Source organism: Cnephaeus nilssonii, assembly GCF_951640355.1.
Source record: "Cnephaeus nilssonii genome assembly, chromosome: 2".
NCBI lineage: Eukaryota > Metazoa > Chordata > Mammalia > Chiroptera > Vespertilionidae > Cnephaeus > Cnephaeus nilssonii.
Window position 1 is genome coordinate 16,858,644 of NC_137073.1, and position 20,600 is coordinate 16,879,243.

The window sequence follows — 20,600 nt, forward strand, 5'->3', positions numbered from 1 at the left end:
TGGAGTTGCTCCAACGGGGAAGCAAGGCCTTTATTACACTCTACTAGTACTTTTCTGATGCCAGTCTATAGTTTTCATGGCTTAAGTGGAATAACATAGTGATGTAAAGAAAGCAAAAGTATCCATGTCCAAAGAATTCACCATGTCATTCCTATAGAAACATGAGTTTTTTGAGAGTGTGAAATAATTTGTTGTATAAAAATGGGCTTTTGGGGACGGGAAGGGGGGTTGCTGCTTAAGCCTTTGCTTTCTGCTGCTCAGACACGGTGGGCGGTGGGCTCGGAGCTGCCACCCAAGGCCCACAGTCCTTTCCATTGGTCTCTCCCCATCACCCTCAACAGCTGGCCACTACTGCACTTTACTTCACATACTCAGCCCTCGAGGAGGAAATGGACCGCAACCAGGACCATCCAGCCTTCGCTCCCTTGTACTTCCCCATGGAGCTGCACCGGAAGGAGGCACTGATTAAGGACATGGAGTATTTCTTTGGTGAGGATTGGGAGAAGCAGGTGCAGTGCTCTGAGGCCACCCGAAAGTATGTGGAGCGGATCCACTATGTGGGGCAAAATGAGCCGGAGCTGCTGGTGGCCCATGCCTATACTCGCTACATGGGGGACCTCTCGGGGGGCCAGGTGCTTAAGAAGGTGGCCCAGAGGGCTCTGAAACTCCCCAGCACGGGAGAGGGGACCCAATTTTACCTGTTTGAGAATGTGGACAACGCGCAACAGTTCAAACAGTTCTACCGGGCCAGGATGAATGCCCTGGACCTGAACCTGAAAACCAAAGAGAAGATTGTGGAGGAGGCCAACAGGGCCTTTGAGTACAACATGCAGGTACTGCTTGGGGCCGGGCGGAAAGGGGCCTCTGATGGTGTGAGCTGATCAGAACTGTCCAAACGGATGGACACTGGTGCATTAGGACAAATGCTCTGCACCCAGCTCGAGAGAAATTCGAGGGACCAAATAGGCCACAGAGGGCATGAGTCCAGTGATAGCTGTGCTCTATTTGATAGACGGCCTCTGTGTTTTGTTTTTGGAAACCAAGGCCTCACCATGAAGTGGGCTTGGGGAGAAGGGAGTTGTCTCTTTTCCTCTCACCACAGGATTCTGGTTTTGAGGAATGGAGTTCTTCCTTTTTAGCATGGATTGCTATGAAAAGTCTTGCTTGGTGAGTTCAGGGAGAGAACAAAGGAGAGCGAGGAGCATAACTCAGTTTACAGGTACCCTTTAGATGGGGCTGAGGTTGATGAGGCTGATTCTGTCCCCAGAATCCAGGCACCAGTCAAGTGGCCCTGGAGGGGAGTGAAGCATCAGCCTAACCACAGTCCTGTCAGCCTTCTAACCTGATATCAGGGGCCTCCCGGGTCTACTCAAGATGGGTCAGCCCTGCTAGGGCCTTATTCTTCCATATTCCTTTTTCTATTGCTTCTTGCTGAAAATACCCAGCAGCTAGAAGTGGGGAAGTACCATGGCTCAAAGAGTGTTTTTTGTTTTTTTTTACTCTCGTCTGTTCCTTGGATAGTTTCAGTCGTGGGTTGTGTGTGGTTAGTGCCCAGGGAAGATCCACTATGATCAGCAGCCATAGGCTGCTGGACAGCACAGGTATGACCATACTTCCCAGAGGTTGTGCTAGGGAGAAGTGCCAGGTCAGTGTCCCCGAGTGGAGCTGCTGTTTTGCTGGTTTACACCCCTGAGCAAACCTTACCTGCTGAGCAAACCTTACCTGCTCCAGCTCTCTCTGTGCAGAAGAGGTTTTTCTCTGAAAGCAGAGTTAAGCAGTCCAGTGATGGTGTTGCTCCTCTGCTCCTGCAGGTATTCAATGAACTGGACCAGGCTGGCTCCTTGCTGGCCAAAGAAATCCTGGAGGATGGGCTCCCCGTGCACAATGGGAAAGGAGATGTGCGTAAATGCCCCTATTACACTGCTAACCAAGACAAAGGTAGGTCTTGTATATCCCCAGCTCCCCTCCCAGGGCAGGTGTGTCAGTGTTCCCACTGATGCCATGTCTCCTGTTGGTGCTGCCACACAGGTGCCCTGGAGGGTAGAAGTTGTCCCTTTGGAATAGCCCTGGCTGTGCTGAGCAAGCCCAGCCTCCAGTTCATTCTGGCTGCTAGTGTGGCTCTGGCTGCTGGCCTCTTGGCCTGGTACTACATGTGAAACACCCATCACCACGTTGGCGCCCTCCTCCTGAGTGACTGCTGATCCGCTCCCACCTCTACCTGTGACAAAACCACCACCCCAGGTGACTTTTTAAAAATGCTGGGTTTGAGAAAAGCAACCAATAAAAGCCAGACACTAAAGCCTCTGCCTGTTAGTGTCCTCTGCGGGCCAGATGCCGAGCTGAGTAGAGGCCCCCTTTCTACAGCCGCCCAGGCTGTAGCACTGGGAACAGCCAGTGTAGCTCAGTGACCGGCCTGGGCCTCTGGAATCAGCTCTGCTCCTGGGCACCCACACCTCTCACCCTGAGGTTTTTCTCCTTTCGTCCTTCCTGCTGTGTCATCATTTAGGTGGGTATCTTTCCCCTGCTGGGAGCGGAGCAGCCAGCCAGACCAGGGCTAGGAGCTGTAGCCCTGTGGGAGGGAAGGGACTCCCGGGATGCTCCTGCTCTACTTGGGGGTTCACCTGGGCGTGCAGTGAGGAGACAGAAGCCAGGCTTGCCTGGGCAGCCAGTCCTTATCTGTCTCTAACAGAAACCCCCAAGTGGGGTGTGTCCAGCCATGGCCTGTCTCCTCCTGACCTGTGTCATGCTACAGCACTCAATAAAGTGGACTCTTGACAGCTGCCTCCTCCTTCCTGGTACAGATGTCATCCTCGCTGGTCCCTGATAGCCTCCTCCTGCTGTGCTCCAAGACTGCTAGTTACCTTATAAATAAGCATAAAAAAACCATGTACTTGTATTGAATAATAATTGATTGTCTAAAATAGAAATGTGAATTTAAATATTTTTATTAATAGGCATCTATTTTATATAATTGAGGATCTGAACATTTTATTCACAAAAGGGTTAAATGATGTGGGAACTTTTTTTTTTTAACTACTGTCCAACCTACCTACCCCCACAATTCAGATGAGGGTAGGGGCAGAGCTGGTCCAGAACTTGGGGGCCCCGACTGTTGCCCCCCGCCCAGAAGCCTTAGCCCCAGTGTCTCTGTCTTGCCTGAGGGAGTGAAGTTATCTGCTTCCAGAGTAGGATGACCCTGAGCTTCAGTTGGAGGGCTCCAGCCTATAGATCCCATGGTGAATGCTGTGATGTGGAGATGGGTAAAACCAGTCTAGAGATAGTAAGATAGTCAACACATGCCCTGGGCCAGTCACAGCTGGAATGCCAGGGCTCCTCCACACTAACTCTGGCTTGTTTTAAATTTAATTAGGTACTTAAATGTTAGTGTCATCCCTGGCAGTCGGTACAGCATAAGCACTGAGAGACCCTGAAGACTTGACCCCCCCTACGCTTAAGACTACCTGTAGCCCCACCCTCTTACCCTTGCAAAAGAAGGAAGCCAGGCAAGAGAGCAGAGGCCCAGGTCAGAGGAGTGAATGGACCAATTTAATGAGAAACTACAAACAGACTGGTCACAATTCACAGTGAGAGAAGGCCATGCAGTGGCAGTGTGAGACCAGGAGAGGGGTGGCAGCAGGGTACAGCGGTCCACAGGTGCAAGTTCACTGACAAACCATTCAGAAAAGAGACAGCATGGCCTCAGGCCCAGGGCAGGGCTAGTCCACCAGGGTACTTCGCCACTTGTGGTTGCTCCTTCCTGGTCCCCAATCCAGTGCTACAGTTGTTCCTGCTATAGTGCCTGGAGCAAGCACAGTGACAGTGTCAACCTGGGTGAAGCGCTCAGCGTTCATTAGAAAGAGATCTACAGAGAGAGCACTTTAAATGTTGAGTGTGCCTACAGGGAGGGGCCTATTGGCCATCTCTGGTCTCAGCTGGAATACTTTAGCCTCCAGGCAAAGATCATGCCCCCACACAGCAAGGACATGTTTTAGACAGAGGGGCTGGGTTCCTGGGGATTCCTTCTGGCCCCAGTAAAGACATGTTCACAGAGGCATTGTGGAAGGGGAGCTAGGCAGGGGCGAGAGGCAAGTCTTTTGGGGAGCCAGGGCCAAATCACTTATCCCATGAATTGCAGTTGTGCCGACTCTCTCTTAATTCCATGTGGCTCCTGGACAAGGTGTTGAGTTCCTGAGAGTTCTGAGGGTGGGAGTCATTCCTTCCGACAGACATGCTACCTCTAGGACCCCAGAAACCCTGGCCTATGACTCCGTCCTGTTTGGGTTCACGTCCCCTCTTGGCCCAGTAGATTAGAAACTGGCTACAGGCACAGCCCCACTGTAGGCCCAGGTCTGGAAAACTAGCCATTGCTCTGGCTGCTTTTGGCCCCAGAAGAATAAGGACCAAACTTACACCTCATATAAAAATGGAGGAGTGAGACCCCAGCAGAGACCCTTCCCAGTGTATCTTCCTAATCAAACACCAAGCAAACCAGCAACATACATGCTCAGTGCCAGCTCCCTGCCACTTGCTGACCCTTGGCCTTAAATCCAACAATTTTTGCCGGAAGTCAGATGCTCAGGGAAGGGCAAGGCAAAGAAGACAAGAGTTCCAGGGGACTGGTGGAACACCTTCCACCCCCAAGCGGGAGTGGGGACACGAGCCACTGAGTGTAGGGAGCAAAGCACAGGAGTCCAGACTGACAGCGGGGAGTCCAGTCCAGGCTCCGTTAGCACAGGCGCTTGTACGTGTAGATGTAGGCTTTGCAACTGGGGCACGTGTGCGTCACATCCTTGAAGTCATTGATGAGGCAGGGGATCAAGCAGCAGCCCAGATCACACCTGAATCAGAGAAGGAGAGGCCTGAAGAGAATGTGCCGAGGGCACTGGGCCTACTCCAGCTGGGTAATGGGCAAGTGCAGCTCCCCACCCTGCAAGCACTCATACCACTTACCCCATGAAGCAGCAAAAGAAGCCCAGCACAAAGTTCATCAGGCCAATCTCATAGGAGATCTTGGTGGTGATGGCCTGCTGGCAGTGGGGACACACCGTCTGCACAGGTGCACCCTCAAAGATCTCTCCCTGCAGCACTGTCACCGTAGTGGCAGCCCCTGAAGGGACCAGGACCGTGGCTGTGTGTCCGCCAGGACCAGGGTAGGGCCCTGGCGGGTAGGGCCCTGGTGGGTAGGGCCCTGGCGGGTAATAGCCCATGGGTGGATGGGGGCCTGGAGGAGGGTAGAAACCTGGAATGACAGAGAAGACAGAGCGGACGAGTCACTGGCTTGTCACCCCACTGTGCTCACGTGAGAGGTAAGTACAAAGCCCCCAGCACCCAGGGCACAGTTGAGGGACCAGTCCTAGACCTTCCTTGTCCCTGCCCCATGGGGACCAAAACAGAGAAGATACTTGACCCAGCCAGATAAGACAGCTAAGAACAAGGCCCACTCTACCCCTTGGTCTCAGCTCGATGCATTTGCTCCCTGCCTCTGACACACAGGGGACTGGGCACTGTGCTCAAGGACCTCAACCACAGGAAGGAAAGCCTCGCTGCTTATCAACCCTTCTTGTGCAAACAGGGCTCTCTTCCCCACCAGTGTTGGGTCCTGCACTGCAGTGCCATCTGGTCCACTTGACTTGGGGACACCTGTGCAGGAACTCTGGGTCCTTCTCTGGCTTAAGTAGTCCCTCTGAAGAGCTGCCTGGTGAGCAGGAGACCAGGCCTCCACCATGGACTCAAGTGTCTGGCAGGGAGTGGCCCCTGTAGCACCCATGAGTCCATAGCCACTGTGCCTGAGGAGCCTTCCCACGAGTCAACCCTCCTGGCAGGCCCTGGGCTCCTCTGGCTCGTCCACAGTGCCTTCACAGCAGGGCCTGGCTCTGTGACATCTTCCCATATCTACCCTCCATGCCCACAATCAACCCCCCTGCTCCAACCAGCAGTAAACACCCTCACAGAACACCAGCCTGCCTGTAGCAAAGGCTGGACAACAGCCCTGCTGGGATCTTCCCAACTTACCTGGAGGCATGTAGGCTCCATCTGCATTCACGTGTGGAGGGATGAAGCCAGGTTGGGGCATTGGGTGACCAGGTGGCTCATAAGGTGGAGGGCCAATGTCTGCAGGAGGCAGTGACATGCCTGCCGGGGGCTGCATCACAGCAGGGGAGGTTTGGCCTGGACAGAAGGAGGGAGAAGAAATGCAGAGGGCCCCAGCCCCACTGTCAGTGGGAGGGGCTGCTCCAGGCACAACTTCAGCTGGAATGGGCAAGGGAAAGAGCACTGAACCCTACCTGGGGTTGGCAGGGCTCCACTTTTCTCCTCCAGGAGGGGGGCTGTGGGGCCTCCAGGATAAGGAGGGGGCGGGTCATTAGACATCTTCGAGGCTTCTCCTGAACCTGGAGGGAAAACCCAGACGTGAACTATGCTCCCAGCTCCCCTATTGCCAGTCAGGTACTGAGGTGTCAAGGGGCTGCTGCACAAGGTGTGTGATGGTCCTCCGAGAGCCACCCTCGTTGCTGAGCCCAAGCACATGGGGCTTCCTGTGGTTCCTACTGCAGGTGTCCCCTGCTTTTGGGGCTCAGGCCACCTTTTAACCCCATGTAAATCTCCACACTGGGCAGAGTAGCGCTGATAGGCTGGGACTGATTTTCTTGAGGAGAGTGGTCACCAGGTTCCCTGTAGATCCTGCAGATGCCCCACATTGCCAGGGGTGACCAGCCCAGAGCCTCCATCCTCCACATTTCAAGAAGCTACTAACCTCAGTGGTCACTTGCACTTACTGTGTGAAAGCCCGAGGGTGAGGGAAACCAGGCGAGGAGGATAGAACCCAATCAGTAAGGAGGACAGAAGCTGGTGAGGTGAACCCCCAACCCCCATGGGGAACCTAATCTAGGGCTCCCCAATGCAGCTTGGGCACTGGTCCTCTCTAACATTCAAGGACTGCTGTGCCAACCTCCGTGCCAGGGCACTGTGTCGTCCTTGTGGGAGGGGATCTGGGAAACTTTACCTCAAATCCTAGGTACTCAGAGTTGGTAGACAGGTGAGGCTCCTTCCAGTGCTGGCCTGGGTGGACACGCAGGACTGTGGGGAGCTGTTTCATGGGGAGAACAAGCAGCTCCCTTAGCACCAGGGCTGGGCCGGACCTGGACAACTGGCCTCCTCGAAGCCACACTCCCTCCCTCATTCATCTGGTCTCCCCCATCCCCTGCTGCCCAGCACAGTACCTTCCCTCTCCTGAGATCCCCCTTCCCCTTCTCACAGCTGTTCTCTCCCAGGGGCCATGGCTGGTCCTCTGCATCTCTCCCCACCAGGCCCAGACCAGCGCCCCAGCATCAGCTCTCAGAGCCAGCCGTGCCCTTCTTTGTTAGGTGGAACAGGGTGGGAAGGAAGATGGTGTCAGTTAAGTGAAACACTTTTCCTCATTTCCTTCACAAGGTTCATTGAGCAACTGTTTAGATTCTGAACAAAAGATCCAGTGACGGCAACCCACCTAGTGTATGTGGCTGCCTCCTAGAGCCCCCAGGTTCAGTTCAGAACCAGATAGTGATGGAGGCCTCAAACAATCCTGCCAGGGGAGAGGGGTCCGGGAGTCACTAGGCTTAAATATTAAATCTAATGAATTAGTGTCAGGGCCAGAGGGACTAAATCCAATCAACAAAAAACAAAGAAATTAAATTTCCTTAAAATTAAAAACTGCTTCAAAGGACATCATTAAAAAAAATGGAAAGAGAACCCACAGAAAGGGAAATTTTTACAAATCATATGTCTGCTTAACCCTTTGCACTCGCTTTTTTCTCGATTCCTTTATTCTAATGCTAACCGTGTCGAGTCACACTCGACATCCGAGTGCAAATTAAGGGACTTGCATTTAGACTATATAAAGAACTCTTCTAACTCATTAATAATAAGACAACCCAATTAAAAAGTGGGCAAAAGATCTGAGTAGACATTTCTCCAAAGATAAACAAATGCCCACTAAGCACACAAAAAGAGGCTGAACACTGTTAGCCAAAAGGGAAATGCAAATAAAAGCCAAAATAAGGCACCATTTCATAGTCACTAAGTTAAAATGAAAAAGACAGTATTATGTAGAGAAACTGGGACTCTCAGATTGCTGGGGGTGGAGGGGGATGTTGTAAAAATGGTGCACCTGCTGTAGAAAATGGCAATTGATGGTAAGTTACCACGTGACTCAGTAATTCCACTCCTAGGTATATACTCAAGATAATTAAAAAATAGTGTCCACACAAAAATTTGCCCATGGATGTTCATAGTAACATTATTCATAATAGCTGGAAAGTATACATAACTCATGTTCACCAACTGAAAAATGGATATACTCATACAGTGGAATATTATTTGGTCATGAAAAGAAATGAAGTACTGACACACACTACAACATGGATGAACCTTGAAAACATGCTCAATGGCCCGGCCGGTGTGGTTGAATGTTGACCTATGAACCAGGTCACGGTTCGATTCCCAGTCAGGGCACATACATGCCCAGGCTGTGGGTTTGGTCCCCAGTAGGGGGTGTGCAGAAGGCAGCCGATCAATGATTCTCTCATCATTGATGTTTCTAGCGCCTCACTTCCTCTCTGAAGTCAACAAAAAATATATTTTTAATAGAAGGACCACGTATTTTATGATTCCTTATATAAAACATACAGAACAGGCAAATCCAGGGGCTGGGGGAGGAGGGTGGATGGCCAGAGAGAATGGCGAGTATGGCATTTGCTTTTGGGGTGATGAAAGAAAATGTTCTAAAACTGACTAATGATGGTAGTACAATTCTGTGAATATACCAAAACCATTGAATTATGTACATACTTTAAATGGAGAAACTGTATAGTATATGATTATATGTCAGTAAAACATTTAAAAACTGAAAGAAAATAAAATTGCCCAATTTTATCATCCTAATGCAGCCAGTCTCTGCATGTTTCTGTTAGTCTGTAATGCACAGGCACCTATATTTTTATATACTGGCTATCATGACCAACAGTTTTAAATCCTTTTAATGTCATATATTTCCTCCATCTTGCAAGACCCCATGACTATCAATTTTACTATTCCCTAAAATGGGCCCTCACTGTTTATTTGACCAACCCCTGAGGCATTTAGAATGCTACTTATTACTTTCATTAAAGAAAACAACAACAGGGAATACCTTTGGCCAATGTTCTTTTCATTTCTTGGATTATTTCCTTGAGCTAAACTTGCCAGAAATGGTATCAACATGTTATGCCTTTAGTGAAGGATGATGTTAACTGACAGTGCAAACTTTGGATACTGCTATCAATTTGTAATGTTAAGATGACACCGACAAAAATACAGAACCACTATCAGCCTGAAATCTGGCTGAATGGAAGTCCTACAACTAGAGAATTAAAGAAGAAAACAGCCCTAGCCGGTTTGGCTCAGTGGATAGAGTGCTGGCCCATGGACTGAAGGGTCCTGGGTTCGATTCTGGTCAAGGACACGTACTTCGGTTGCAGGCTCGACCCCTGGCCCTGGTCAGGGTGGGTGCTGGAGGCAACTAATCGATGCACATCCATGTTTCTTTGTCTCTCCCCCTCCCTTCTACTCTCTCTAAAAATCAATGGAAAAATATCCTCAGGTGAGGATTAACAAACAAAAAACAAAAAAAAAGAAAAAGAAGAAAGCACTTTGAGACTGATGGGAGGGGTGGAGCCACAGAACAGGCTGTTCTGACACACACTCAGCTTTTTTTAATCCTCACCTGAAGATTTTTTTTCCCATTGATCTTTAGAGAGAGAATGAAAGGGAGGAAGGAAAGGAAGGGGGGGAGGAGGGAAGGGGGAAGAAGGGGAGGTGAGGGGGAGAGGGAGAGGTGGAGGAGGGGAGAGAGAGAGAGTGAGAGAGAAACTGAAATTAAGAGACATTGATTGGCCCTGACTGGTTTGGCTCAGTGGATAGAGTGTAGGCCTGCGGACTTAAGGGTCCCAGGTTCAATTCCAGTCAAGGGCATGTATGTACCTTGGTTGCGGGCACATCCCCAGTAGGGGGTGTGCAGGAGGCAGCTGATTGATGTTTCTCTCTCATCGATGTTTCTAACTCTCCCTCTCCCTTCCTCTCTGTAAAAATCAATAAAATATATATATATATAAAAAAAGAGAGACATTGATTGGTTGCCTCCTGTACACGCCCCGACCGGGAAGGGGATCGAACCTGCAACCGAGGTACATGTCCTTGTCCGGGAATCAAACCCATGACCCTTTGGTCCGTGGGCTGATGATCTAACTACTAAACAAAACTGGCCAGGGCCATGTGTGTGGCGTTTTTCAATCTTGGCTACAGAGGTATCCCGTGAGGGCTGGGACCCTACACCAAACCCTTCAGGCCAGGGCTCCAGACCCGGAAAGAGAAGCCCTGTAACTTCGGGCTATAAAAACCAGCGGGATTGACACGGAGTGACACGGAGGCTGCTGGAGACCCAAAAAGTTCCTCTTAAATGGCCAGTGCATGGACTTACTCAGACTACTCACTCTCAGCTCCAGCACTGGGACAGTGGCTTGCGGGGGATACAGGTACATACAGGGAGGAACTGGATTGTCTGGCATTGGGGCAAGACCTGGGGGGTGGCTTTCTTCCAGACAGAGGTGCTAGCAGGGGTCATTGTTCCTATGCTGAGACCTCCTCTGTTGCAGAGCTAACTGGCAGGCACCACATCTGAGTCTCCATCAACCTGGCCTACACTGTTTACTCTGTCCTGGTGATTCCCTGAGACCCTGCCCACCAAATCCGTAGCCGCACCCAAGTTGTTTGGAGAGGCTTTTCCAAACCAATGGCCTGTCCTGACTCAGGCTTCAGACTAAAATATCTTAACCATTTGTACGCCATAAGCATCAAAAGACGCAAGCGGCAGACCTTTTTAAATTAAATTCAAAATATCGTGGTATGTGGGGATGGTTTCCGTTTTAGGTGGCAGTTAACTGGTTAAACAAACAGCAGCTGGCGTCAGCGTCAGGTCAGCGTAGCTCCTGCCTGGGGTCTCTAGGCCCGGCCAGTAACAGCCTATCTTGCTGCTACTTGCTGTTTAAGCCCAACACAAGTAGCAGCATCTGTAGATTGCTCTGTAGCTCCAGCTGGGTGGCCCCAGGCAGAGGCTGACTTTGCACCTCCCGGGAGGCCAGAGCCAGTGCACCTGTGGACAGCTTCACACCATGTTACTGCTCTACACATCACAAGCGACACACTCAAAGGGCAGACTCAGTGAGCACCAAAGCCCCATTAAAACAAGTCCTACTCCACAGTGTCAGCGCCTGCATAGCAGCTCTCCCACTGTAGTCACAGCGGGTCCTTCCTCACAGCCAATTGGCCTGGGGGTCAATTCCTCCCAGTGATGCCAACAACAATCAAGTGCAACAAAACTGCACACAGCCCACCAAGGGGCACACCTAGAGTGCCCAGCTCAAGGTGACTGGGGAGGCTGAGTCACTGGGCCCTACAGGACACCTATTACACAAGGCCACTCTACCAATTCTAGGAGATAATAGCAGCTCTACCTAATACATAGAAACAAACACAGGGAAGCAGCCAAAATGCAGAGACAAACATGTCACAAATGAAAAAAACAAAGAAACTCCAGAAAAAGAACTAAATGAAATGGAAGCAAACAAACTACTAGATATAGAGTTCAAAACAATGGTTATAAGGTTGCTCAAGGATCTTAATGAGAATTTTAAGGGACTTAGTGAGAATTTCAAGGATCTTAGTGAAAAAAAAAAAGACATGAAAAAGGACCAGACAGAAATTAAGCATACACAAACTGAAATAAAGAATAATTTATAGGGAATCAATAGTAGAATAGAGGATGCTGAAAATCAAATCAGTGATTTGGAATATGAGGAAGCAAAAAACCCAATCAGAAGAGCAGAAAGAAAAAAAAGAATCCAAAAATATGAAGACAGTATAAAGAGCCTCTGGGACAATTGCAAGCATACCAACATTTGTATCATGGGGTTGCCAGAAGGACAAGAGAGAGCAAGATATTGAAAACCTATCTGAAGAAATAATAACAGAAAACTTCCCCTACCCAGTGAAAGAAATCCTAATATATAAAAACCCAGGGTCTGTAACGACCAGACGAACGGTCCATCCCCCGGCCCTCAGGCTCCATTGATCAGGGGATAGCTAACAGGGGAACCGGGGTCCCTCTGGCTCCAATGAATCCATGGCAGCAGTGACTGGTGAGCAGGTGGAAGGCAGACCGCTTGGTCCCTATCCCGGCCCCGCAGGCTCCCATTGATCAGGGGATGGCTAACAGGGAACCGGAGTGAGTGGCACGGCGGACTGGCGAGCAGCTAGAAGGCCTCTTGGTCCCTCCTTCTGGCCCTCAGACTCCAATCAATCGGTGGCGGAGGCGGGGCGGAACTGGGGACTGGCTCCCTTAGTAGTCCAGCAGGTACAATCTCCAGAGGACAGGACAGGCACCAACGGACTAGAGCAGCTGGCACGATCCCAACAGCACTGCCGGCCTCCTGGAACTCAGCCTCGGGCACTGCGGCCGCTTCCCCTCCATAGACGCTCCACAAGGAAGAAAGGATACCGCCAGCAGCACCAGGGGCGACCAGCCGTGACTGACTGCTCTCCCTGTGCTCCCTCCAGGTCACTCGAGCTGGGCCCCACCCGCCCCGCTTCAGATGGAGTGTGATCACTGCACACGGAAGGAATGTAGTAAAAAACCAAAAACCGATGGCCAAGAGAATGCCACAGTCAACGTCCGCAGTCCGGCTCAGGAGAACGGAGAGAAGGGAGAATTCCATAAGCTGGCCGATGCCAAGATATTTCTGAGTGACTGCCTGGCGTGTGACAGTTGTGTGACCGCAGAGGAAGGAGTCCAAGTTTCTCAACAGAACACCGAGGACTTCTTCCGTGTTCTGAACCTTAATAAGAAATGTGATACCTCACAGCACAAGGTGCTGGCAGTGTCTGTGTGTCCTCAGTCTCTGCCTTATTTTGCTGCTAATTCAGCCTCAGTGTCACTGATACATCCAGAAGGCTCTGCAGCTTTCTCAAAAGCTTTGGGGCACACTGTCTTTGACATGAAGATAGCTGCGGACTTCAGCATCCTGGAGAGTCGGAAGGAATTTGTGTGTCGGTACTGCCAGCACTGTGAGGAAGAGCCCTGGCTACCCATGCTGACCTCCGCCTGCCCCGGCTGGGACCGATATGCGGAGCGTGTGCTGGGTCACCCCATCACCCCCACCTCTGCACAACCAAGTCTCCCCAGCAGATCATGGGCTCTCTGGTGAAGGATTACTGCACCACACAGCAAAACCTGTCCCCAGACAAGATTTTCCACATCATTGTGGCCCCATGTTATGACAAGAAACTGGAGGCCCTTTGAGAAGATGTTCCTACAGCTTTGCATAGTAACCAGGGTGCTGACTGCGTGTTAACTTCAGGTGAAATTGTCCAGATAATGGAGCAAAGTGACCTCGCCTCCATTGACGCCGCCGTGGACACTCTGGACATGGAAGAGGAGGTGAGGCTCCATGCGGGTGTCAGCTCCGACGGGTACCTGGCGCACATCTTCAGGCACATGGCCAAGGAGCTGTTCAACGAGGACGTGGGAGTGCTTACCTACCACACCCTGAGGAACAAAGACCTCCATTGTCTAAGGTGCAATAAAAACTACAGGAATGAAATATTTTTTAAAAAGTCACTTCTGAAAGCCAAACAGTTCTTCAATAAATGTATACTACAAAAATTAGTCCGGCCGGTGTGGCTCAGTGATTGAGCATCAACCCATAAACCAAGAGGTCTCTGGTTGATTCTGTAAGGGCACATACTTCGGCCGCAGGCTCAATCCCCAGTATGGGGGTGCAGGAGGCAGCTGACCGATGTCTCTCTCATCAATACTTCTATCTCTTTATCCTTCTCCCTTCCTCTCTCTAAAAATCAATAAAAACATATTTTAAAAAAATGCACACTACGCAAATTTATGCTACAAACACAAACGTGGCATTGAGATCTCAGCCCCTGGAACTTTGCTGTTGGGCAGGTGCCTGAGTATGGGCTATGAGAGGCTAAGATCCGTGGGTTTGCAGCTCCCAGCAGAGGAGAGCAAGGCCTGGGTCCTGGGAGCTCAATGAAGTCAACTTGCAGTGCCGGAAACCCTAGATAGGTCTCTCAGCCTCCCATTGAAGTTTCGTAGCTATGAATTGTGTAGAAATAGGGAATTGTCTGAAAACCTTCACAAGTTTATCATTAAACAGAACAGGAACTCCTCTGGAGGCCCAAAGGACTTTACACAGTATACCCCTTTACATCCTCAGGATTTTGTGGATGCAAAGGTATTACCCCATCAAAATAATAATATAATAGCCCTGGCTGGTTTCCTCAGTGATTGGAGCGGGTTTAATTCCCAGTCAAGGGCATGTACCTCGGCTACAGGCTCCCATCCCCAGCCCACCAATGGATGTTCTCTCTCACATCGATGTTTCTCTCTCTCTCTCCCCTCTCCTCCCTCCCCTCTCCCCTCTCTAAAAAAGTCAATGGTAAAAATATCCTTGGTGAGGATTAAATAAATAATAAAGTAAATTCCCTCACAACAGAGCTAGAGACCCAGCTGACTGCTCAGCAGCTGACCAGCCAATGCAGTGCAGACGCCAAGCGGCACACAGGTGTGAGGGCACAGAGATGGGCCACGGGCTCAGACTCCACCCTGCCTCAGGTTTCATGAGCACCTAGCTCTTCCTGACTCACCCATGAGCATGGGGGCAGAGGTGTTCTCAGTGAGCCGAAGCTTTAAATGAGAGAAAAGTTTTAAATGAAGTCCTTGTGTAACAGCACTGGCACACCTGTCCAAGGCCCACCGACATTTAGCAACCATCACACCCGATACAGGCTGAGAGGGTAGTGTATTCCAGGAACACACTTCTCTGTCAAGCTTTGTGGGATTGCACAAGTCCCAGAGACATCACTGAGGAAGGACCTAGAGGGTATTCTCACACCACCATCAGAATCAGGTCAGCATTCCCTGGGCGCAAGCATGAACTCAGTCCTCAGACCAGCCTGCGGGTGGCTCTTTGGCATCTTCATTTTAGAGAAAGTCAACCCAACTCAGTTACATGCCCAGGGTCACAGAGCCTTGTAAGTCAAACGTTTAGATGTTTTCAAGGGACTCCTCTGAGCCTTCAATTCCCATTCACCTGTTTTCGGGCAGTTCTGGGGATGCTGGAAAACATCTCACTTAGCACTAGAAAAAAGTGATGTGCTGCTGCCCCAACCCCGATGGCTCCTACTTTAGAAGCCTCTGGCCCCTGGGAAGCAGAGCCACTCCAGAAACGTGTGTAGGGCAGAGGCTGGGTTTCTGGGGCTTTGAGGATCTAACTGACAAAGATCAATGTCCCTTGACTGCATTTTCAGGTTGAGGCCCTGCCTGGAAGAAATAGTCCAGGGCAGGAGGCAGCGTGGGATGACTTAGAAGGCTCAAGACTCTCGAGTCCACACTGTGAACCTGCAGCTTCCCCATGCTGTTCACTGTAATTCACATCACAGGCCTTCATTCTTGAGGGGATCAGCAAGATAACTTAGGATGAAGAGGGCCACAGGGTGAAGTTCCAGGGGAGCTGGGGACAGACTTAGGTGAGCCTCAAGGGATAAGGGGATGTTGTGTCCAGGAGAGGGAGAACATGAGTGGTCTCTGGGACCCTTATATGTAAGGGAGGGAGGAGAGGGTGGCCTTGCATGTGCCCCTTGGTCCACTGGGGGATGGTACGGGGACCACTTGAGGCCCAATCTGTTCCCTGCACCCACAACCAAACACAGCCTGGCACCCACTGTGCTTTTATGTAGGAGGGGATTGTTCCAGGCACCCTAAAATGAGATGAAGCCTGCTTCCATGTCTGTCTGTGGACCCACTCCCTGCCCACTCCCTACTGCAATCTCATCTCACCTGCCCAAGGGCACAGGCTTCTGGGCGTGAGGGTGGGGCAGGACAGTTCTACCAGGCACAGGGCCAGGCCAGGCACTTTCTGCAAAGCCACACCCTCCCCACCTTCCCTCCTCAGCCCAGCAGCCACTGCAGAGCCTGGGCTTGCTCAGTGCTGATCTGCTCCAGAGTGGAAACTTCCGCTTGCACCCCAATATTGGAAGCCCAGCGTCAGCCCCTCCCTCTCTGGAGCCCTCATACAGCTCCACCATCAGCATCTGTCACAGAGACTAATCAGGCCTCATATACACAGAGCAGCTCTTGAGTTTCTTCCAGCTGAGCTGGGATGGACCTAGTGAGGATTTTCCCATGTGTGGGGATGAAAGTGCTGTTCTGACACTCCTGCTGTGGGTTTTAGGGTTCGTGGTCATGAAACTAAGTAAAACTGCTTTATTACCCACCACCTCAACCCCAATCCCAGGCCCTGTCTTTATCCAACACAATCCTCTAAGCAGCCACTGAGGCATGTGACAGCTCCAAGGAAAGGATGCAGCCTTCCAATGCGGGGCCAGGATGGCAAGAACCCAAGATACCCCCTCCCATTCACAGAGCAGCAAGGATTTGTCAGTCCGCCAGTTAATGGGCAAACAGGGAGAGCATGGAAAGAGTATGGAGCTCTAGAGTCAGACAGCCCTGGCCTTGAATTGTGTGAATCATGGACCCTCCCTGAGCCCCAGTCTTCCTGGGAACCTGGGACTAGAACCCCTTCCTTCTGGCTGGCTGCGTGAGAGCAGTGATGATGCCACCTGCCCAGTACCTGGCACACTGCTGTGCAGGGGAGAAGAATGCTTTAAGGTGAAAACACATCCAGTGAGGTGATGAATTAGACAGTGACATTAAAACCTATGACATAGCCCTAACCGGTTTGGCTCATTGGATAGAGCGTCGGCCTGCAGACTGAAGGGTCCCAGGTTCGATTCCGGTCAAGGGCATGTACCTTGGTTGCGGGCACATCCCCAGTAGGAGGTGTGCAGGAGGCAGCTGATTAATGCTTCTCTCTCATCGATGTTTCTAACTCTCTATCCCTCTCCCTTCCTCTCTGTAAATAATAATAATAATAAAAAAAAATTAGCCGAAACCGGTTTGGCTCAGTGGATAGAGCGTCGGTCTGCGGACTGAAGGGTCCCAGGTTCGATTCCGGTCAAGGGCATGCACCTTGGTTGCGGGCACATCCCCAGTAGGAGGTGTGCAGGAGGCAGCTGATTAATGCTTCTCTCTCATCGATGTTTCTAACTCTCTATCCCTCTCCCTTCCTCTCTGTAAAAAATAATAATAATAATAAAAAATTAGCCGAAACCGGTTTGGCTCAGTGGATAGAGCGTCGGTCTGCGGACTGAAGGGTCCCAGGTTCGATTCCGGTCAAGGGCATGTACCTTGGTTGCGGGCACATCCCCGGTGGGGGAGTGTGCAGGAGGCAGCTGGTCGATGTTTCTCTCTCATCAATGTTTCTAGCTCTCTATCCCTCTCCCTTCCTCTCTGTAAAAAATCAATAAAATATATTAAAATAATAATAATAATAATAATAAATTAAAAAACCCCACCTATGACATTAAAACCACTAAACGGTGTGCACACTTTGAAAGGGTGAACTGTATGGTGTGAATTATATCTTAAAAAAAAAACAACCCACACAAGTTCTCTGTGCATGCTCGATATAAATGAAAGAGATGGCGAATCTTCGCCTCTGGAATTAAAGCTTGACAGAAAGGCAAGGCTTTCCTTCACTATAGTTCTGTTGTGTGTATGTGTGTGTTTTTTCATAATTAAAAACAAAACTTTGAAAAGAGCACAATTGTAGGATAGGTCAGTGAGAGGCAGCTTTGATTCCTAGTGACACAAGGAAAAGGGGCAGGCTCTCCACCTCCTGGTGCCCAATTTCAGCTGCTCTCTCCTCTGGGTGTCCCCATTTCTCAGAGAGGAGTTCAAAATACAAGACCTCCGGGCCCTGGGAAACACTTCGGGCATTCTGCTCTGCTCCCAACTATTCATCACTCACTGCAGAGAACGCTGTGTTGATCCAGGGCTAGAGCCCGGCCAAATGGCAGCCTAAGGCAGCCCAGGCAGGCTCTGGTGGGAGCTGGATATGCTCCTCACTGGCTACAGCCACTGCTGCAGACTTGATCCTACAGTGTAAACTGTCCTGCACACTGCCATGGGGTTCCAATCCTGCCAGTCCCCCCGCCCCATCTCTTTCACCCCAGACAGGACCTGAAATGGAAACACACCAACACCCCCTTCGTGAGGAAGGCCCATCCTGAGAGGGTGGCGAGGGGCAGTTTGAAACTGAGACCCATCTACACATGAGTGGGTTCTCCTGGAGGACTGAGGATGGGCGACCAGAGCTTTTGAAAACTTTTGGTCTCAGGAGCCCCGTTACACTCAATTATTGATGACTCCAAAAAGAATTTGTTTTGTGGGTTATGTTTATCAGTACTTACTTATTTACCATGTTAGAAATAAAAAATGAGTAATTTTTAAAGTACTTATTAATTCATTAAAAATAATAAACTCATTACATGTCAATATAAATAACTTAAATAACTACTTTCTGAAACAAATTTAATGAGAAGATTGGCCTTGTTTTACATTTTTGCAAAACCTTTAAATGTCTGGCTTAAAAGAAGATAGCTGAGCTCTATCTGCTATTCTAGCCAATCTGTTGTGATATGGGATTTTGATTGTAGTACTTGAGGAAAATCCAGCCTCTCACAGACAAGTGGTTAGAAAAGGGAGGGGCATTTGAAGAGTCTTTCAGATAACTGTAGATATTCTTCGATACTATACTCAAATTTGACAAGTTTCTTAAAGGTTGTAATATGGAACCTGAATCCTCAACAATGATGATTAAACATCATTGGCCTACCTTCCATTGTAATGGATATTTTATACATGCATGATTTTGTAACAGCATGCATGGACCATTGGAAAATATTGGTTCACAAGTATGAGCCCTGATCATGTAGATTTAGCAATGCTGACACATTTCATTATGTAATATCCCCCTCAAAAACTCACATTGTTAGTATCCCCCACCAATCTCCTCAGCAGAGCCTAGCAGGAAGCTCTCGAGGTCACAGTGGTAGATACAAGTTTTCCAAAATTCCAACTAATTTTTATTTGAAAGGTCAAATTGTATCATTGGCAACAAATAGAATAACAAATCTGTCATTTGGCAATATCTACAAAACAAAGGTGAGTCGTTTTCCTTGAAGTAGCAGGCTCACTGCGTTCATTTTCAAGAAAATGTCTGCTAAATCCTTAAGTCTGAATAACCATAGTATGTGTGTCAGTTGTTCTCTTAAGTAAATATGGAGCACAAGGAAACAGCTGGTTCATCAGCTCACAACTCAAACTGCACCTGTGCTTGCCCTAGAGGCAGGCAGCATATTTCACGTGTGTGCTTTCTGTGTGCCTCACGCTTTATCACATAGAATATCAAAAAGTTGTGTACTCGAGGATCAAGATTTAATAAAGCTAAAGATTTTTACTGCTTTCTCTTAAATGAAACTGGCATGTGTGTGCTTGTGCATGTGTGGTGAACACAATTACAGCAATGACTGGCAGGGTTTGGTGCCACTGCCTTGGGTAGAACTCAGCCTAGCTGGAGTTTAACTCCCCCACTTTGCACACCAATGTAACGCCAACACAATAAAAAAGGGCAACAGAATAACATCTCAATGCTTATAAAAATAGAAACGTCGCAGGAAGACTCCAGGAAACTGCTCCTCACCTTTAAAGGGCCTGTGCTGTGCTAGAGGAACCCCCACAGAATGCGAGGCAGAGGGACCAAGAGCCCTGAGACAGAGAGTGGACTGTCCTGGTGAGTCCCTAAGCCTGCTGCTGTGCAAGGCCCCACCCCAGGGATGCTTGCTGCAATGTGCAAGGCTTTAAAGGAAGCAGCAGACTAGTTCAGACCCAGCTCCACCACTTTCTGGCTGTGTGACATCACTAAGCCTCAGTTTCCTAATTTGTAAATGGGGCACTCATGTTTACTTCTCAGGATTGGAGAAAGGTTTACAATAAACAGTGTATGCAAAATGCCCAGAGCAGCTCAGGGCCTAGCACACAAGAACATTGAATAAACAGCACCTGCTATCATCATCATTCATAGTGAATGACCTCCAACAGGAAGGAAAACAAAACAGGCACTGGAGCCTCTGCCAGGGCAGTTTCTGTTCCCACAAAGTGGGGATCCTGGTGTGCGCTCCCCACAGGACCCTGGGGGACTTGTAATCAAACCCAGCCTGCTCAGCTAGCCCAGCAGAGTTCATCTGCAGCACAGCCAAGTGGAGGCCACGTGCTCTGTGGGACTCCTGAGACAAGCATTGGAAAGGAAGAAACACTAGCAATCCTCCTACAGGGCCTAAAACACTAGCATCACTCCTTTCAAGGGGGCTGCCTGGAGCGCATGGTCAGTGATGCCCTGGGAAAAGTACTCTGCCCACAGATCCTGGGCACCCACCTGAGATGCTGGTGGTAGGAGCTGCAGGGCTGCATTTCTCAGGGCTGGACTGGCCTGCTCCTGCCTCTCTCCAGAAGGGCTCACCCTCCCTGCAACCATAACACCAGGATGCCAGCTGGCCTCAGAGGGGCTCCTCTGTTCCCAGGAGGCAGGTTCTAGGCATCTGGCCAGGAACAGGGCTTT

The 20,600-nt window shown here is 49.9% G+C and overlaps 2 protein-coding genes and 1 pseudogene across 5 annotated transcripts in view; 2 read left to right on the plus strand and 1 right to left on the minus strand.

Annotated features, from left to right (window-relative positions):
- The window catches only part of HMOX2 (heme oxygenase 2), a 28,528-nt gene extending 25,601 nt beyond the window's left edge, over positions 1-2,927 (plus strand). For both annotated transcript variants that reach the window (XM_079785918.1, XM_079785919.1), the window contains exons 4-6: positions 342-833; positions 1,812-1,938; positions 2,029-2,927. In XM_079785918.1, the coding sequence (XP_079642044.1) occupies positions 342-833; positions 1,812-1,938; positions 2,029-2,156 (747 nt within the window). In that variant the 3' untranslated portion in view covers positions 2,157-2,927. The remainder of the gene's footprint in view (positions 1-341; positions 834-1,811; positions 1,939-2,028) is intronic.
- A 32-nt stretch (positions 2,928-2,959) lies between these two features.
- CDIP1 (cell death inducing p53 target 1) overlaps positions 2,960-20,600 on the minus strand; it is a 31,956-nt gene continuing 14,315 nt past the window's right edge. For both annotated transcript variants that reach the window (XM_079785940.1, XM_079785941.1), the window contains exons 2-6: positions 7,001-7,084; positions 6,285-6,389; positions 6,013-6,168; positions 4,951-5,239; positions 2,960-4,838 (exon numbers count right to left, since the gene is read on the minus strand). In XM_079785940.1, the coding sequence (XP_079642066.1) occupies positions 4,727-4,838; positions 4,951-5,239; positions 6,013-6,168; positions 6,285-6,369 (642 nt within the window). In that variant the 5' untranslated portion in view covers positions 6,370-6,389; positions 7,001-7,084 and the 3' untranslated portion in view covers positions 2,960-4,726. The remainder of the gene's footprint in view (positions 4,839-4,950; positions 5,240-6,012; positions 6,169-6,284; positions 6,390-7,000; positions 7,085-20,600) is intronic.
- On the plus strand, positions 9,890-16,941 carry LOC307112013 (nuclear prelamin A recognition factor-like; annotated as a pseudogene). The gene has a single exon. The product of its transcript is annotated as a nuclear prelamin A recognition factor-like (transcript).